The sequence below is a fragment of the Bufo bufo genome, chromosome 8, assembly GCF_905171765.1.
Source record: "Bufo bufo chromosome 8, aBufBuf1.1, whole genome shotgun sequence".
NCBI lineage: Eukaryota > Metazoa > Chordata > Amphibia > Anura > Bufonidae > Bufo > Bufo bufo.
The window spans coordinates 1,026,199-1,046,373 of NC_053396.1; the positions used below are offsets into that span (position 1 = coordinate 1,026,199).

At 59.0% G+C, this 20,175-nt stretch overlaps 1 protein-coding gene across 4 annotated transcripts in view; it reads right to left on the minus strand.

The window, feature by feature from the left end:
• GSN (gelsolin) overlaps window positions 1-20,175 on the minus strand; it is a 29,154-nt gene that overhangs the window by 874 nt on the left and 8,105 nt on the right. For 2 of the 4 annotated variants that reach the window (XM_040405620.1, XM_040405618.1), the window contains exons 3-17: window positions 18,991-19,145; window positions 18,702-18,863; window positions 16,842-16,991; window positions 13,759-13,848; window positions 13,548-13,680; window positions 12,127-12,215; window positions 10,484-10,699; window positions 7,918-8,051; window positions 6,893-6,983; window positions 4,711-4,725; window positions 2,751-2,921; window positions 2,502-2,676; window positions 1,575-1,696; window positions 1,240-1,317; window positions 20-80 (exon numbers count right to left, since the gene is read on the minus strand). In XM_040405620.1, coding sequence (XP_040261554.1) covers window positions 20-80; window positions 1,240-1,317; window positions 1,575-1,696; window positions 2,502-2,676; window positions 2,751-2,921; window positions 4,711-4,725; window positions 6,893-6,983; window positions 7,918-8,051; window positions 10,484-10,699; window positions 12,127-12,215; window positions 13,548-13,680; window positions 13,759-13,848; window positions 16,842-16,991; window positions 18,702-18,863; window positions 18,991-19,145 — 1,842 coding nt within the window. Of the gene's footprint in view, window positions 1-19; window positions 81-1,239; window positions 1,318-1,383; window positions 1,473-1,540; window positions 1,697-2,501; window positions 2,677-2,750; window positions 2,922-4,710; window positions 4,726-6,892; window positions 6,984-7,917; window positions 8,052-10,483; window positions 10,700-12,126; window positions 12,216-13,547; window positions 13,681-13,758; window positions 13,849-16,841; window positions 16,992-18,701; window positions 18,864-18,990; window positions 19,146-20,175 lie in introns of those variants that run through there. The other 2 variants (XM_040405619.1, XM_040405621.1) reach the window with 2 other exon arrangements.

Genomic DNA, 20,175 nt, shown 5'->3' on the forward strand with positions numbered 1-20,175 from the left:
AGGCCCCCCCAGCATTTACCCGACGACTGCGCTTCCTTCTTCTCTTCCTCTTGAGCTTCATTTCCAATCCAGACAAAGACCTGAAAACACAATATCCATGAGATCCTGGGGGACGCGGCGCTGCCTGCCGGGGTAATCCTGGGGGACGCGGCGCTGCCTGCCGGGGTAATCCTGGGGGACGCGGCGCTGCCTGCCGGGGTAATCCTGGGGGACGCGGCGCTGCCTGCCGGGGTAATCCTGGGGGACGCGGCGCTGCCTGCCGGGGTAATCCTGGGGGACGCGGCGCTGCCTGCCGGGGTAATCCTGGGGGACGCGGCGCTGCCTGCCGGGGTAATCCTGGGGGACGCGGCGCTGCCTGCCGGGGTAATCCTGGGGGACGCGGCGCTGCCTGCCGGGGTAATCCTGGGGGACGCGGCGCTGCCTGCCGGGGTAATCCTGGGGGACGCGGCGCTGCCTGCCGGGGTAATCCTGGGGGACGCGGCGCTGCCTGCCGGGGTAATCCTGGGGGACGCGGCGCTGCCTGCCGGGGTAATCCTGGGGGACGCGGCGCTGCCTGCCGGGGTAATCCTGGGGGACGCGGCGCTGCCTGCCGGGGTAATCCTGGGGGACGCGGCGCTGCCTGCCGGGGTAATCCTGGGGGACGCGGCGCTGCCTGCCGGGGTAATCCTGGGGGACGCGGCGCTGCCTGCCGGGGTAATCCTGGGGGACGCGGCGCTGCCTGCCGGGGTAATCCTGGGGGACGCGGCGCTGCCTGCCGGGGTAATCCTGGGGGACGCGGCGCTGCCTGCCGGGGTAATCCTGGGGGACGCGGCGCTGCCTGCCGGGGTAATCCTGGGGGACGCGGCGCTGCCTGCCGGGGTAATCCTGGGGGACGCGGCGCTGCCTGCCGGGGTAATCCTGGGGGACGCGGCGCTGCCTGCCGGGGTAATCCTGGGGGACGCAACGCTGCCTGCCGGGGTAATCCTGGGGGACGCAACGCTGCCTGCCGGGGTAATCCTGGGGGACGCGGCGCTGCCTGCCGGGGTAATCCTGGGGGACGCGGCGCTGCCTGCCGGGGTAATCCTGGGGGACGCGGCGCTGCCTGCCGGGGTAATCCTGGGGGACGCAACGCTGCCTGCCGGGGTAATCCTGGGGGAGGTAAGGGCTGCAGTTCACCAACACTGGAGCAGCATGGAGCCGGGCAAGAGAAAGCATTAACCCTATAGTGGCAGTTCCCTGACCCCTGAGGATGTGACCTACCTGATCCCAGGTGTCCAGGATCATGACGTCATCGGTGGCCAAATCGTCCTGAGTGATCTCCCCGGGAACCTCCTCAATCTAGTATTACAGAAGAGACTAGGTTAGGTGCCCCCTGACATCAGCGCCCAGGTCTCACCCTGCAGTCAGAGCGCGGCCTCCCTCCCCGCCCCCCGCTCTCAGTGCCCCAGGCCTCCGTCAGAGGCCAGATCTTCCCCTGCCATCAGAGCTCCGGGGCCCACCCTCAGTGCCCCGGCCTCCACCGTCAGAGCCCCGGCCTCCACCGTCAGAGCCCAGATCTTCCCCCACCCTCAGTGCCCCGGCCCCCAGAGCCTTACAGTAAATCTGCCGATCTTGTTGGAGCAGGCGAACAGACGCGGGGGGTGGGCGTCCAGCTTGTCCTTCAGCCGGGAGGAGGTGCGGTACGGAGCCTTCCCTCCCAGTGCTCCCCAAAAGTCATCTGGAACAGGAAAAGGAAGGTTAACCCCAAATTGTCCAGGAGGGAGGGCGTCACATATGACCTGCATGATGTAAGATGCCAGAAACGCTGGGGGCGCAAATCACAGGGGAGAAGGAGAACCTGGTGGATCCCCCCCCAAATAGTCGCTTTGCCCCCCTCCATTAGAGAAGGCTGCAGGTGGAGTGGGATTTGGTGGGACTGGAGGTTCAGGTGCCTCCGACTGGGGGAGAAAAAGTTCAGTCTCCGGAAGTGTCAAAGCTTCTTTACTGTAAGAGCGGTGAATCTGTGGAATAGACGTCCTCAGGACGTGGTCACAGCAGGGACAGGAGACGGGGTCAAAAATGGTTTAGACGAATTCTTAAAAGTAAAAATCATAAATGCTTATAAAAAAAAAGTGTAGAAATCTGAGTCTCACTTCCTTCTGGGATTCACGTCCCCACCGATCCCTTGGTTGAACTTTATGGACCTTTTTTCAACCGTATTAACTATGTAATGCTCACCCCCCACCCCACCCCCCCCATATCACAGAAGGCTGCAGGTGGAGTGGGATTTGGTGGGACTGGAGGTTCCGGTGTCATCATGGCCGCCTCACCCCCCCCCCCCCCCCCCTCCATCACAGAAGGCTGCAGGTGGAGTGGGATTTGGTGGGGCTGGAGGTTCAGGTTCCCACGAGAATATTTAGGTCACCATCAGTAGTGACCAGTGACCGCAGGAGACAACAATCTACGCAGGATGTCCGCCTCCACTGCACTCTGAGCAGCCTGGCGAGGGTTAATGCTCTGCACACCCCACAATCTGCTCTTACCGGTTTCCCTTCCTTCCGCGATTTCTGATCCGGAGACTCCGAGTACGTCCAACAATTCCCGGGCTCCGCTTTTCTCTGGGTCGCTGGCGCCTTGTCCCACCCACAGGTAGGCGGTGGCGGACGTCTTCAGGACAAAGGCGTCATTGGAGTTCAGATTAGCAGCTGAGGGTTCCACCTGGGAGACACCACCAAGATTAATGGCAGGAAGCAGGGTGACGACGGGCGCAGAACATGGTGGCTGCTCCTCACCTCCACGGCTCTGGAGAAGCCAGAAGACGACGCCCGCACTTGGAAGAGACGGATCTCAGCGGCCGGGGTCTGCCCCCCCTGTCGGGACGTCCCCCCTTTGTAGACAATCAGAGGCTTTCCACCAAACAGGCTGAGCAAATGAGCGGGCTCCTTCCCCTGCACCACGCGGACCTGTCAGCAGAGCAGAGAGTGGTGATACATAAGGGGCACGCCCCACACAGCATCGGAGGGTACATGGACAACCACAATGCACCACGCGGACCTGTCAGCAGAGCAGAGCAGAGAGTGGTGATACAGAAGGGGCACGCCCCACAGCATCGGAGGGTACATGGACAACCACAATGCACCACGCAGACCTGTCAGCAGAGCAGAGAGTGGTGATACATAAGGGGCACGCCCCACAGCATTGGAGGGTACATGGACAACCACAATGCACCATGCGGACCTGTCAGCAGAGAGTGGTGATACATAAGGGGCACGCCCCACACAGCATCGGAGGGTACATGGACAACCACAATGCACCACGCAGACCTGTCAGCAGAGCAGAGAGTGGTGATACATAAGGGGCACGCCCCACAGCATTGGAGGGTACATGGACAACCACAATGCACCACGCGGACCTGTCAGCAGAGCAGAGAGTGGTGATACAGAAGGGGCACGCCCCACAGCATCGGAGGGTACATGGACAACCACAATGCACCATGCGGACCTGTCAGCAGAGAGTGGTGATACATAAGGGGCACGCCCCACACAGCATCGGAGGGTACATGGACAACCACAATGCACCACACAGACCTGTCAGCAGAGCAGAGAGTGGTGATACATAAGGGGCACGCCCCACACAGCATCGGAGGGTACATGGACAACCACAATGCACCACACAGACCTGTCAGCAGAGCAGAGAGTGGTGATACATAAGGGGCACGCCCCACAGCATCGGAGGGTACATGGACAACCACAATGCACCACGCAGACCTGTCAGCAGAGCAGAGAGTGGTGATACATAAGGGGCACGCCCCACAGCATCGGAGGGTACATGGACAACCACAATGCACCACGCAGACCTGTCAGCAGAACAGAGAGTGGTGATACATAAGGGGCACGCCCCACATAGCATCGGAGGGTACATGGACAACCACAATGCACCATGCGGACCTGTCAGCAGAGAGTGGTGATACATAAGGGGCACGCCCCACACAGCATCGGAGGGTACATGGACAACCACAATGCACCATGCGGACCTGTCAGCAGAGAGTGGTGATACATAAGGGGCACGCCCCACACAGCATCGGAGGGTACATGGACAACCACAATGCACCATGCGGACCTGTCAGCAGAGAGTGGTGATACATAAGGGGCACGCCCCACACAGCATCGGAGGGTACATGGACAACCACAATGCACCACGCAGACCTGTCAGCAGAGCAGAGAGTGGTGATACATAAGGGGCACGCCCCACACAGCATCGGAGGGTACATGGACAACCACAATGCACCACGCGGACCTGTCAGCAGAGCAGAGAGTGGTGATACATAAGGGGCACGCCCCACAGCATCGGAGGGTACATGGACAACCACAATGCACCACGCGGACCTGTCAGCAGAGCAGAGAGTGGTGATAGAACAGGAACTGCCGCTATTGAGAGGGGTTCTGGGAGGCCACACATAAGGGGCACGCCCCGTGCACAGCCTTTGCGAGGACCTCCAGGAGTCACTGCTGGGTTATAGGTGACTACACAGAGCGGAGTCCACGCAGCAACCAGTTACTATGACAACAGCAGTAACAGTGACCGATTAACCAGACTACCAGCAGGTGGGGGGCACACAGGGGAGCAGTGACCTTGCAGACCCCCGTGACACAACATGCACATCTGCACTGTGAGGTGGGAAATATGTGCCCCCTCTACGTAATGCAAGTGTCGGGGGGCACGTCCCCAGTGACATGCAGGATGCCCAGGTACCTGGCTTCTCAGCGCCTGCACAGAGAGAAAAGTGAAGGCTTCAGAGCAGAACATGGACAACATAGTACAACCACCCACCTCAGGACCAGCGATGGCCAGGTCGCCCTTACCTGTGCCGGTCTGAAATCAAATGCAGTCACCCGGAGCAGGCAGTTCAGAGAACAGCCCGATGAAGGCCCCCAGCGGCTGGTCTCGGAACTGCCTGCTCCCGGTGACAGCATTTGATTTCAGACCGGCTCACACACCGGTAAGGGCTTATATGCTTCCCCGAACTTGTGAGAAAAGATGGCAGCCCGCATGTGTTCACGGGCAAACAATGCGAACTGGCCATCACGGCTCAGAACATGAGGGGCACATGGCATGGGCTCCCTCTAGTGGTGGCTGTATAGTCTGTATGTAGTGAGCTCCCTCTAGTGGTGACTGTATAATCTGTATGTAGTGAGCTCCCTCTAGTGGTGGCTGTATAATCTGTATGTAGTGAGCTCCCTCTAGTGGAGGCTGTATAATCTGTATGTAGTGAGCTCCCTCTAGTGGTGACTGTATAATCTGTATGTAGTGAGCTCCCTCTAGTGGTGGTTGTATAATCTGTATGTAGTGAGCTCCCTCTAGTGGTGACTGTATAATCTGTATGTAGTGAGCTCCCTCTAGTGGTGGCTGTATAATCTGTATGTAGTGAGCTCCCTCTAGTGGTGGCTGTATAATCTGTATGTAGTGAGCTCCCTCTAGTGGTGGCTGTATAATCTGTATGTAGTGAGCTCCCTCTAGTGGTGGCTGTATAATCTGTATGTAGTGAGCTCCCTCTAGTGGTGGCTGTATAATCTGTATACAGTGAGCTCCCTCTAGTGGTGGCTGTATAATCTGTATACAGTGAGCTCCCTCTAGTGGTGGCTGTATAATCTGTATGTAGTGAGCTCCCTCTAGTGGTGGATGTATAATCTGTATGTAGTGAGCTCCTCTAGTGGTGGCTGTATAATCTGTATGTAATGAGCTTCCTCTAGTGGTGGCTGTATAATCTGTATGTAGTGAGCTCCCTCTAGTGGTGGCTGTATAATCTGTATGTAGTGAGCTCCCTCTAGTGATGGCTGTATAATCTGTATGTAGTGAGCTCCCTCTGGTGGTGACTGTATAATCTGTATGTAGTGAGCTCCCTCTGGTGGTGACTGTATAATCTGTATGTAGTGAGCTCCCTCTAGTGGTGGCTGTATAATCTGTATGTAGTGAGCTCCCTCTAGTGATGGCTGTATAATCTGTATACAGTGAGCTCCCTCTAGTGGTGACTGTATAATCTGTATGTAGTGAGCTCCCTCTAGTGGTGGCTGTATAATCTGTATGTAGTGAGCTCCCTCTAGTGGTGGCTGTATAATCTGTATGTAGTGAGCTCCCTCTAGTGGTGGCTGTATAATCTGTATGTAGTGAGCTCCCCCTAGTGGTGGCTGTATAATCTGTATGTAGTGAGCTCCCTCTAGTGGTGGCTGTATAATCTGTATGTAGTGAGCTCCCTCTAGTGGTGGCTGTATAATCTGTATGTAGTGAGCTCCCTCTAGTGGTGGCTGTATAATCTGTATGTAGTGAGCTCCCTCTAGTGGTGGCTGTATAATCTGTATGTAGTGAGCTCCCTCTAGTGGTGGCTGTATAATCTGTATGTAGTGAGCTCCCTCTAGTGGTGGCTGTATAATCTGTATGTAGTGAGCTCCCTCTAGTGGTGGCTGTATGATCTGTATGTCGTGAGCTCCCCCTAGTGGTGACTGTATGATCTGTATGTAGTGAGCTCCCTCTAGTGGTGATTGTATAATCTGTATGTAGTGAGCTCCCCCTAGTGGTGACTGTATGATCTGTATGTAGTGAGCTCCCTCTAGTGGTGGCTGTATAATCTGTATGTAGTGAGCTCCCTCTAGTGGTGGCTGTATAATCTGTATGTAGTGAGCTCCCTCTAGTGGTGGCTGTATGATCTGTATGTAGTGAGCTCCCCCTAGTGGTGACTGTATGATCTGTATGTAGTGAGCTCCCTCTAGTGGTGGCTGTATAATCTGTATGTAGTGAGCTCCCTCTAGTGGTGATTGTATGATCTGTATGTAGTGAGCTCCCTCTAGTGGTGGAGGAGACTGAGGGTTAGCTCCCGTCTCCCCCAGTTCACTGACACACTGACTCGTATATCAGCTGTTATAAGGCTGGTGATAATGACCTGCACCGGGCCGCCCCCTAGCTCCTCGTCCAGCTGGGCGCTCAGGAAGGCGGAGGCAGTTATCTCGTCCTTAGATGAATCCAATCCTTGCCTGTAAATAGAAGCAGCAAAGATCAGGGGCAGAAACGCACAGAACCAGACCGCGCAGCGCCCCCTCCCCACCCCACAGACCCAGACCGCGCAGCGCCCCCTCCCCACAGACCCAGACCGCGCAGCGCCCCCTCCCCTCCCCACAGACCCAGACCGCGCAGCGCCCCCTCCCCACAGACCCAGACCGCGCAGCGCCCCCTCCCCACAGACCCAGACCGCGCAGCGCCCCCTCCCCACAGACCCAGACCGCGCAGCGCCCCCTCCCCACAGACCCAGACCGCGCAGCGCCCCCTCCCCACAGACCCAGACCGCGCAGCGCCCCCTCCCCACAGACCCAGACCGCGCAGCGCCCCCTCCCCACAGACCCAGACCGCGCAGCGCCCCCTCCCCACAGACCCAGACCGCGCAGCGCCCCCTCCCCACAGACCCAGACCGCGCAGCGCCCCCTCCCCACAGACCCAGACCGCGCAGCGCCCCCTCCCCACAGACCCAGACCGCGCAGCGCCCCCTCCCCACAGACCCAGACCGCGCAGCGCCCCCTCCCCACAGACCCAGACCGCGCAGCGCCCCCTCCCCACAGACCCAGACCGCGCAGCGCCCCCTCCCCACAGACCCAGACCGCGCAGCGCCCCCTCCCCACAGACCCAGACCGCGCAGCGCCGCCGCCCCCTCCCCTCCGCACAGACCCAGACCGCGCAGCGCCGCCCCCCCCCTCCCCTCCGCACAGAACCAGACTGCGCAGTGGACTGTAAGTGGAAAAGTCGCAGAATATTATGAGGAGAAACACGATCTGCAGCCATTTCTCGCCATCGTGCCACTCAGTGAATGTCCCCTAAAATCCCCAGAATTCCTCGGCAACCCTGATGGGGCTTGTTTACATGGGACTGCAGCAGTCCTTCTTAAGCCCCTCCCCCTACAGTGACAGCAATCGTTACCAGGTGTAGATGATCTGTCCTTTCTTTCCACCGTGGCTGTAGTTGTAGAGAATGATGTAACTGTCGCCTCCACAGAACTGACCGTACAGCGACTCCAGCACCGGGACCTTCTCCGAGGACTCGACGCGCCAAATCTGCAGGAGAAAACAAGATGTAATACCGCCCTCTGCTGGAGAGGAGGAGGACAGCGGTACAGACATAATACCGCCGTCTGCTGGAGAGGAGGACAGCGGTACTGAGGAGATACAGACATATAATACCGCCCTCTGCTGGAGAGGAGGAGGACAGCGGTACTGAGGAAATACTGACATATAATACCGCCCTCTGCTGGAGAGGAGGAGGACAGCGGCACTGAGGAGATAGACATATAATACCGCCCTCTGCTGGAGGGGAGGAGGACAGCGGTACTGAGGAGATACAGACATATAATACCGCCGTCTGCTGGAGAGGAGGAGGACAGCGGCACTGAGAAGATACAGACATATAATACCGCCCTCTGCTGGAGAGGAGGAGGACAGCGGCACTGAGGAGATACTGACATATAATACCGCCGTCTGCTGGAGAGGAGGAGGACAGCGGTACTGAGGAGATACAGACATATAATACCGCCCTCTGCTGGAGAGGAGGAGGACAGCGGCACTGAGGAGATACAGACATATAATACCGCCGTCTGCTGGAGAGGAGGAGGACAGCGGCACTGAGAAGATACAGACATATAATACCGCCCTCTGCTGGAGAGGAGGAGGACAGCGGCACTGAGGAGATACTGACATATAATACCGCCGTCTGCTGGAGAGGAGGAGGACAGCGGTACTGAGGAGATACAGACATATAATACCGCCCTCTGCTGGAGAGGAGGAGGACAGCGGCACTGAGGAGATACAGACATAATACCGCCCTCTGCTGGAGGGGAGGAGGACAGCGGTACTGAGGAGATACAGACATATAATACCGCCGTCTGCTGGAGAGGAGGAGGACAGCGGTACTGAGGAGATACCGACATATAATACCGCCCTCTGCTGGAGAGGAGAACAGCGGTACTGAGGAGATAGACATATAATACCGCCCTCTGCTGGAGGGGAGGAGAACAGCGGTACTGAGGAGATACTGACATAATACCGCCCTCTGCTGGAGAGGAGGAGGACAGCGGTACTGAGGAGATACAGACATATAATACCGCCGTCTGCTGGAGGGGAGGAGGACAGCGGTACTGAGGAGATACTGACATAATACCGCCCTCTGCTGGAGAGGAGGAGGACAGCGGCACTGAGGAGATACTGACATATAATACCGCCCTCTGCTGGAGAGGAGGAGGACAGCGGCACTGAGGAGATACAGACATATAATACCGCCGTCTGCTGGAGAGGAGGAGGACAGCGGTACTGAGGAGATACAGACATATAATACCGCCGTCTGCTGGAGAGGAGGAGGACATCGGTACTGAGGAGATACAGACATATAATACCGCCGTCTGCTGGAGAGGAGGAGGACAGCGGTACTGAGGAGGTACAGACATATAATACCGCCCTCTGCTGGAGAGGAGGAGGACAGCGGCACTGAGGAGATACAGACATATAATACCGCCGTCTGCTGGAGAGGAGGAGGACAGCGGTACTGAGGAGATAGACATATAATACCGCCGTCTGCTGGAGAGGAGGAGGACAGCGGCACTGAGGAGATACAGACATATAATACTGCCCTCTGCTGGAGAGGAGGAGGACAGCGGTACTGAGGAGATACAGACATATAATACCGCCCTCTGCTGGAGAGGAGGAGGACAGCGGCACTGAGGAGATAGACATATAATACCGCCGTCTGCTGGAGAGGAGGAGGACAGCGGTACTGAGGAGATACAGACATATAATACCGCCGTCTGCTGGAGAGGAGGAGGACAGCGGTACTGAGGAGGTACAGACATATAATACCGCCCTCTGCTGGAGAGGAGGAGGACAGCGGTACTGAGGAGATACAGACATATAATACCGCCCTCTGCTGGAGAGGAGGAGGACAGCGGCACTGAGGAGATAGACATATAATACCGCCGTCTGCTGGAGAGGAGGAGGACAGCGGTACTGAGGAGATACAGACATATAATACCGCCGTCTGCTGGAGAGGAGGAGGACAGCGGTACTGAGGAGGTACAGACATATAATACCGCCCTCTGCTGGAGAGGAGGAGGACAGCGGTACTGAGGAGATACAGACATATAATACCGCCGTCTGCTGGAGAGGAGGAGGACAGCGGTACTGAGGAGATACAGACATATAATACCGCCCTCTGCTGGAGGGGAGGAGGACAGCGGTACTGAGGAGATACAGACATATAATACCGCCGTCTGCTGGAGAGGAGGAGGACAGCGGTACTGAGGAGATACAGACATATAATACCGCCCTCTGCTGGAGAGGAGGAGGACAGCGGTACTGAGGAGATACAGACATATAATACCGCCGTCTGCTGGAGAGGAGGAGGACAGCGGTACTGAGGAGATACAGACATATAATACCGCCCTCTGCTGGAGGGGAGGAGGACAGCGGTACTGAGGAGATACATGGTACAGGGCCCTCACCTGCTTCTCGCCATGCCCATCGTCCACCATCCCGTGCTGTGCGGCCATGGCCGGGGACTCGTGCAGAGAGCTGACGTCAAACGGAACGTTCTCGATCTTGGCGATGTGGTTGGAAACATGCGCGATGCCCATCCCGTCCGTCTGCTCCTTGTCTCGCCAGTTCTTGAAGAATTGTTTGAAGAGCGGCGTCTCGCCAGACTCCGGGAGGACTTGTACCTGCGGAGACAGAAGAGGTCACAGCGCCCCCGGAGGACACCCCCAGCACCGCACACGACCCCTCCCCACATACATCTCTCCTTATGTAAGGGAAGCCGCGGGCGCTGTGACCGGTGACGCACAGAAGAGGTCACAGCGCCCCCGGAGGACACCCCCAGCACCGCACACGACCCCTCCCCACATACATCTCTCCTTATGTAAGGGAAGCCGCGGGCGCTGTGACCGATGACGCACAGAAGAGGTCACAGCGCCCCCGGAGGACACCCCCAGCACCGCACACGACCCCTCCCCACATACATCTCTCCTTATGTAAGGGAAGCCGCGGGCGCTGTGACCGATGACGCACAGAAGAGGTCACAGCGCCCCCGGAGGACACCCCCAGCACCGCACACGACCCCTCCCCACATACATCTCTCCTTATGTAAGGGAAGCCGCGGGCGCTGTGACCGGTGACGCACAGAAGAGGTCACAGCGCCCCCGGAGGACACCCCCAGCACCGCACACGACCCCTCCCCACATACATCTCTCCTTATGTAAGGGAAGCCGCGGGCGCTGTGACCGATGACGCACAGAAGAGGTCACAGCGCCCCCGGAGGACACCCCCAGCACCGCACACGACCCCTCCCCACATACATCTCTCCTTATGTAAGGGAAGCCGCGGGCGCTGTGACCGATGACGCACAGAAGAGGTCACAGCGCCCCCGGAGGACACCCCCAGCACCGCACACGACCCCTCCCCACATACATCTCTCCTTATGTAAGGGAAGCCGCGGGCGCTGTGACCGATGACGCACAGAAGAGGTCACAGCGCCCCCGGAGGACACCCCCAGCACCGCACACGACCCCTCCCCACATACATCTCTCCTTATGTAAGGGAAGCCGCGGGCGCTGTGACCGGTGACGCACAGAAGAGGTCACAGCGCCCCCGGAGGACACCCCCAGCACCGCACACGACCCCTCCCCACATACATCTCTCCTTATGTAAGGGAAGCCGCGGGCGCTGTGACCGATGACGCACAGAAGAGGTCACAGCGCCCCCGGAGGACACCCCCAGCACCGCACACGACCCCTCCCCACATACATCTCTCCTTATGTAAGGGAAGCCGCGGGCGCTGTGACCGGTGACGCACAGAAGAGGTCACAGCGCCCCCGGAGGACACCCCCAGCACCGCACACGACCCCTCCCCACATACATCTCTCCTTATGTAAGGGAAGCCGCGGGCGCTGTGACCGGTGACGCACAGAAGAGGTCACAGCGCCCCCGGAGGACACCCCCAGCACCGCACACGACCCCTCCCCACATACATCTCTCCTTATGTAAGGGAAGCCGCGGGCGCTGTGACCGGTGACGCACAGAAGAGGTCACAGCGCCCCCGGAGGACACCCCTGTCACTTTCCTGTACCATAGACGGTGCCGCACTCCTCACCTGCGTCTGCTTAGGATATCCCATTTTGGAAATGAACTCTGTGGCGGTTTTTAGGGCCATCTTCCTCTCCTCTACGTTGGCACTCTTACCTAAACGGATGATAAGAGAATGAGGGTTATACACGGACATGTCACCTTAACATTGAGCTAATAATCGGCGCGGACAGGGGACGGACGGACGGACGGACGACACAGGGAGGGAGGGCAGGGGACGGACGGACGGACGGACGACACAGGGAGGGAGGGCAGGGGACGGACGGACGGACGACACAGGGAGGGAGGGCAGGGGACGGACGGACGGACGACACGGGGAGGGAGGGCAGGGGACGGACGGACGACACGAGGAGGGAGGGAGGGCAGGGGACGGACGGACGACACGGGGAGGGAGGGAGGGCAGGGGACGGACAGACGGACGACACAGGGAGGGAGGGCAGGGGACGGACAGACGGACGACACAGGGAGGGAGGGCAGGGGACGGACGGACGACACAGGGAGGGAGGGCAGGGGACGGACGGACGACACAGGGAGGGAGGGCAGGGGACGGACGGACGACGCAGGGAGGGGGGGCAGGGGACGGACGGACGACACAGGGAGGGAGGGCAGGGGACGGACGGACGACACAGGGAGGGAGGGCAGGGGACGGACGGACGACACAGGGAGGGAGGGCAGGGGACGGACGGACGACACAGGGAGGGAGGGCAGGGGACGGACGGACGACACAGGGAGGGAGGGCAGGGGACGGACGGACGACACAGGGAGGGAGGGCAGGGGACGGACGGACGACACAGGGAGGGAGGGCAGGGGACGGACGGACGACACAGGGAGGGAGGGCAGGGGACGGACGGACGACACAGGGAGGGAGGGCAGGGGACGGACGGACGACACAGGGAGGGAGGGCAGGGGACGGACGGACGACACAGGGAGGGAGGGCAGGGGACGGACGGACGACACAGGGAGGGAGGGCAGGGGACGGACGGACGACACAGGGAGGGAGGGCAGGGGACGGACGGACGACACAGGGAGGGAGGGCAGGGGACGGACGGACGACACAGGGAGGGAGGGCAGGGGACGGACGGACGACACAGGGAGGGAGGGCAGGGGACGGACGGACGACACAGGGAGGGAGGGCAGGTGTCGGGGAGGGACGACAGGGAGGGCAGGGGTCGGGGACGGACGACGACACGGGGGGGCAGGGCGTCGTTACATTGCACCATTCAAAGGCTTATTAGTTCCCTGTACTGATACATCACAACAAACCCTCAGCTGTGTGAGGAGGGTAGGGCCAGTTCCTTGCCTCTGGATGTAATAAGCACGTTCCCATTCTCAGTACAGCGCAGACATGGATTGCGGAGCCTTGATTCACTATACTTAACTCCTTCCTCTCCACGGACCCCTCCCCCATCTTGACTGCTTCGCACAAACCTTTCCAGACGAAGATCTTTCCGTCAGATCCGTGGTCCAGGATGAAGCAGTCGTCGGAGTTCAGGGCAGACTGGGTGAATGGGTTTTCATCTGCGACCAGAGAAACGGACATTGGGCCGCCGCCATTAGACACCTGGAGACAAAGGGAGATTAGTGACAGACTGTCAGGAGAGCGCGGCGTCCGGCGGTGCCCAGGAGCGCGCGCTGTCACCTTGTACAGCTTGGCCAGCTTCCTGTTGGTGGCATCTGCTTTAACGTCATCGGGCGTTCCCTCTGGTAAATCCGGCTTCTCCCCCAGAACCTGCAAGAAGAGCGAGGCAAGGTCAGGGATCCCGCCATCGGCACAGGGCCGGCATCAATGGGACCTTAGTGACAGGTGCGGGTATGTGTAGGGGCTGCTCCGCTGGCACAGATAGGGATACAGTAGGGCGTCTTCTGATCATTATATTGGCTGAGAGTCTCACTGTGAGGGGCCGTATATTATATTGGCTGAGAGTCTCACTGTGAGGGGCCGTATATTATATTGGCTCAGTCTCACTGTGAGGGGCCGTATATTATATTGGCTGAGAGTCTCATTGTGAGGGGCCGTATATTATATTGGCTGAGAGTCTCATTGTGAGGGGCCGTATATTATATTGGCTGAGAGTCTCACTGTGAGGGGCCGTATATTATATTGGCTGAGAGTCTCATTGTGAGGGGCCGTATACTATATTGGCTCAGTCTCACTGTGAGGGGCCGTATATTATATTGGCTGAGAGTCTCATTGTGAGGGGCCGTATATTATATTGGCTCAGTCTCACTGAGGGGCCGTATATTATATTGGCTGAGAGTCTCACTGTGAGGGGCCGTATATTATATTGGCTGAGAGTCTCACTGTGAGGGGCCGTATATTATATTGGCTGAGAGTCTCACTGTGAGGGGCCGTATATTATATTGGCTGAGAGTCTCACTGTGAGGGGCCGTATATTATATTGGCTGAGAGTCTCACTGTGAGGGGCCGTATATTATATTGGCTCAGGCTCACTGTGAGGGGCCGTATATTATATTGGCTGAGAGTCTCACTGAGGGGCCGTATATTATATTGGCTCAGTCTCACTGTGAGGGGCCGTATATTATATTGGCTCAGTCTCACTGTGAGGGGCCGTATATTATATTGGCTCAGTCTCACTGTGAGGGGCCGTATATTATATTGGCTCAGTCTCACTGTGAGGGGCCGTATATTATATTGGCTCAGTCTCACTGTGAGGGGCCGTATATTATATTGGCTCAGTCTCACTGTGAGGGGCCGTATATTATATTGGCTCAGTCTCACTGTGAGGGGCCGTATATTATATTGGCTCAGTCTCATTGTGAGGGGTCGTATATTATATTGGCTCAGTCTCACTGAGGGGCCGTATATTATATTGGCTGAGAGTCTCATTGTGAGGGGCCGTATATTATATTGGCTGAGAGTCTCACTGTGAGGGGCCGTATATTATATTGGCTCAGTCTCACTGTGAGGGGCCGTATATTATATTGGCTCAGTCTCATTGTGAGGGGTCGTATATTATATTGGCTCAGTCTCACTGAGGGGCCGTATATTATATTGGCTGAGAGTCTCATTGTGAGGGGCCGTATATTATATTGGCTCAGAGTCTCACTGTGAGGGGCCGTATATTATATTGGCTCAGTCTCACTGTGAGGGGCCGTATATTATATTGGCTCAGTCTCACTGTGAGGGGCCGTATATTATATTGGCTCAGTCTCACTGTGAGGGGCCGTATATTATATTGGCTCAGTCTCACTGTGAGGGGCCGTATATTATATTGGCTCAGTCTCACTGTGAGGGGCCGTATATTATATTGGCTCAGTCTCACTGTGAGGGGCCGTATATTATATTGGCTCAGAGTCTCATTGTGAGGGGCCGTATATTATATTGGCTGAGAGTCTCACTGTGAGGGGCCGTATATTATATTGGCTCAGTCTCATTGTGAGGGGCCGTATATTATATTGGCTCAGAGTCTCACTGTGAGGGGCCGTATATTATATTGGCTGAGAGTCTCACTGTGAGGGGCCGTATATTATATTGGCTCAGTCTCATTGTGAGGGGCCGTATATTATATTGGCTCAGAGTCTCATTGTGAGGGGCCGTATATTATATTGTATAATATTATCATCGCATCATTTTCAGCGATTCCTCAGCCGCGCACATTCATTTTTCACATGGTGCAGGAGTTTTTTTTATCTTTTCCAGTGATTTTCGGGTTACCACAGACCAGGATCTGCCCGGCTCGCTTCTGGCTCTGCTTCTACCGCAGCTCTGTGCCGGATTACCGAACCTTCCAGATCACCGGATGCTGGATTCCCCTCAGTCATCCACAATTCCCTGTAGTTCTGTCACTGGATAACTACAACTCCCAGTATGCGCTGACATTTGATAACAATAGGTGTTTTGCAGCATTCCTGGCACTGGGCCCTTCCTGCCCCCAAGGCACAATCCACTGACAGCTGCGCACGATCTGCCCCTAGATGGCAGGAATCTGGGCGCTGCCCGACACAGCCGCCCCCACAGGATGCTGCGTGCCCGCAGCGGTAAAGATCTAAGTCCCGGCAAGGAGCCGGTAACTGTGGGTGAGAATTAACCCCTGACACATGGGACTGAAGATCAGTAGGGATGGACAGGCGAGGCGTCACAGGAGGGGGGGGACCCCACGACAGGGGCGAGACGTCACGGGGGGGGGGGGACCCCAGGCGAGGCATCACGGGGGGGGGACCCCAGGACAGGGGCGGGGCGTCAGGGGGGGGACCCCAGGCGAGGCGTCACGGGGGACGACGACGACGCCAGGCCAGGCGTCACGGGGGGGGGGGGGGGGGGGGGGGGGCTGACGCCAGGCCAGGCGTCACGGGGGGGCTGACGCCAGGCCAGGCGTCACGGGGGGGGGGGGGGACCCCAGGCCAGGCGTCACGGGGGGACCGACCCCAGGACAGGCGTCACTGGGAGGGGGGGGGGGACCCCAGGACAGGCGTCACGGGGAGGGGGGGGGGACCCCAGGACAGGCGAGGCGTCACGGGGGGGGGGGGTCGCCACATCTTCATGTCTGGAGCTCCAGTTTTTTCCCCGTAAACAAACCTCTCGGCACGAACCGCACAAACTGCTTCCAGATGCAGGAATGTAGTCCCAACCGCAGGACACGTGCGCTATATCCCCCTCCCCCAACAAGATGACCATGAGATGGAATAAACTGGGTGTCACGTGACCCTCTACAGGCCTCCCGGCGCAGCCGCCAGTCACGTGACCCTCTACAGGCCTCCCACCTGAATCATCTTCTCGCGCTCCGTCCCCTCCTCCACCACGTACACTCTGGCACGGCCGTGTCGCTCATTATCACGGATGTCTTTGGCGACGGCGGTGGCTTTAAGCTTCTCAAAACGATTTGCCTTTGATCCGCACCACTGGTAGATTTCCTGCAAATATGGAGAAGATGAGGAGGGGGGCACAGGAGTGTAAAAGACGAGGAGGGGGGGACGGGACAGGAGAGTAAAAGACGAGGAGGAGGGGACGGGACAGGAGAGTAAAAGACGAGGAGGAGGGGACGGGACAGGAGAGTAAAAGACGAGGAGGAGGGGGGACGGGACAGGAGAGTAAAAGACGAGGAGGAGGAGGAGGGGGGACGGGACAGGAGAGTAAAAGACGAGGAGGAGGAGGAGGGGGGGACGGGACGGGACAGGAGAGTAAAAGACGAGGAGGAGGAGGAGGGGGGGACGGGACGGGACAGGAGAGTAAAAGACGAGGAGGAGGGGACGGGACAGGAGTGTAAAAAGGCGAGGAGGGGGGGGACGGGACAGGAGTGTAAAAAGGCGAGGAGGGGGGGGGGGGGGGGGGACAGGAGTGTAAAAAGGCGAGGAGGGGGGGACGGGACGGGACAGGAGAGTAAAAGACGAGGAGGAGGGGACGGGACAGGAGAGTAAAAGACGAGGAGGAGGGGACGGGACAGGAGAGTAAAAGACGAGGAGGAGGGGGGGACGGGACAGGAGAGTAAAAGACGAGGAGGAGGAGGAGGAGGGGGGGGACGGGACAGGAGAGTAAAAGACGAGGAGGAGGGGGGGGACGGGACAGGAGAGTAAAAGACGAGGAGGAGGAGGAGGAGGGGGGGGACGGGACAGGAGAGTAAAAGACGAGGAGGAGGGGGGGACGGGACAGGAGAGTAAAAGACGAGGAGGAGGAGGGGGGACAGGAGAGTAAAAGACGAGGAGGAGGAGGGGGGACGGGACAGGAGAGTAAAAGACGAGGAGGAGGAGGAGGGGGGACGGGACAGGAGAGTAAAAGACGAGGAGGAGGAGGGGGGACGGGACAGGAGAGTAAAAGACGAGGAGGAGGGGGGGACGGGACAGGAGAGTAAAAAGGCGAGGAGGGGGGGGACAGGAGAGTAAAAAGGCGAGGAGGGGGGGGGACAGGAGAGTAAAAAGGCGAGGAGGGGGGGGGACAGGAGAGTAAAAAGGCGAGGAGGGGGGGGGGCAGGAGAGTAAAAAGGCGAGGAGGGGGGGGACAGGAGAGTAAAAGACGAGGAGGAGGAGGGACAGGACAGGAGAGTAAAAGACGAGGAGGAGGAGGAGGGGGGGGGGACAGGAGAGTAAAAGACGAGGAGGAGGAGGGGGGACGGGACAGGAGAGTAAAAGACGAGGAGGAGGAGGAGGAGGAGGAGGGGGGACAGGAGAGTAAAAGACGAGGAGGAGGAGGAGGGGGGGACGGGACAGGAGAGTAAAAGACGAGGAGGAGGAGGGGGGGACAGGAGAGTAAAAGACGAGGAGGAGGAGGGGGGACGGGACAGGAGAGTAAAAGACGAGGAGGAGGGGGGGACGGGACAGGAGAGTAAAAGACGAGGAGGAGGAGGAGGGGGGACAGGAGAGTAAAAGACGAGGAGGAGGAGGAGGAGGAGGGGGGGACGGGACAGGAGAGTAAAAGACGAGGAGGAGGAGGGGGGACAGGAGAGTAAAAGACGAGGAGGAGGAGGGGGGACGGGACAGGAGAGTAAAAGACGAGGAGGAGGGGGGGACGGGACAGGAGAGTAAAAAGGCGAGGAGGAGGAGGGGGGGGGGGGGGGGGGGGGGACAGGAGAGTAAAAGACCAGGGGGCAGGGGTCTCCGCTTGCGCGCTCCACACGTGGCGGTACGTACGTCTCCCAGGTCCAGGATGAAGCAGTCTCCCTGGTTGAAGCTCCCCCAGGACACTGGCACCTCGGTGGCACGAGCCATGCGGCGCCCCTTCACCTGCAGCAGTCGCTCGATGGACACATCATTGGGGACCACGTGAGTGAACCCTGAGGCCACACCCCCCGCCTGAGGACAGGAAACAAAGATCAGCGGCACTAGGCACACAGAGCGCCATCTGGAGCGGCCTCAGGAAGGACCTAGATACTGTGGGGACGGCGTCTGACCCACTGAAACGTCACTGCTGCTGCGTCACCTTGTACTTGATGCCAGACTTAAAGTAGCCCAAGAAAGCTGGCGACTCGTAGCCCTGGACCTCGCGGTTCTGGATGGGTTTTCCTCCAAGGTGATCGTCCATCTGGACCGTAAAGATGGCGGCAGATCCGCTCTCATCCTGAGTGCACGCATCACCTGTAGGAAGCGAAGTCACAAGTCGTTACTCCTACACTCAGCTCCGCAATACACGGGGGGGCCCTGCACACTCAGCTCCGCAATACACGGGGGGGCCCTGCACACTCAGCTCCGCAATACACGGGGGGGCCCTGCACACTCAGCTCCGCAATACACGGGGGGGCCCTGCACACTCAGCTCCGCAATACACGGGGGGGCCCTGCACACTCAGCTCCGCAATACACGGGGGGGCCCTGCACACTCAGCTCCGCAATACACGGGGGGGCCCTGCACACTCAGCTCCGCAATACACGGGGGGGCCCTGCACACTCAGCTCCGCAATACACGGGGGGGCCCTGCACACTCAGCTCCGCAATACACGGGGGGGCCCTGCACACTCAGCTCCGCAATACACGGGGGGGCCCTGCACACTCAGCTCCGCAATACACGGGGGGGCCCTGCACACTCAGCTCCGCAATACACGGGGGGGCCCTGCACACTCAGCTCCGCAATACACGGGGGGGGCCCTGCACACTCAGCTCCGCAATACACGGGGGGGGCCCTGCACACTCAGCTCCGCAATACACGGGGGGGCCCTGCACACTCAGCTCCGCAATACACGGGGGGGCCCTGCACACTCAGCTCCGCAATACACGGGGGGGCCCTGCACACTCAGCTCCGCAATACACGGGGGGGCCCTGCACACTCAGCTCCGCAATACACGGGGGGGCCCTGCACACTCAGCTCCGCAATACACGGGGGGGCCCTGCACACTCAGCTCCGCAATACACGGGGGGGCCCTGCACACTCAGCTCCGCAATACACGGGGGGGCCCTGCACACTCAGCTCCGCAATACACGGGGGGGCCCTGCACACTCAGCTCCGCAATACACGGGGGGGCCCTGCACACTCAGCTCCGCAATACACGGGGGGGCCCTGCACACTCAGCTCCGCAATACACGGGGGGGCCCTGCACACTCAGCTCCGCAATACACGGGGGGGCCCTGCACACTCAGCTCCGCAATACACGGGGGGGCCCTGCACACTCAGC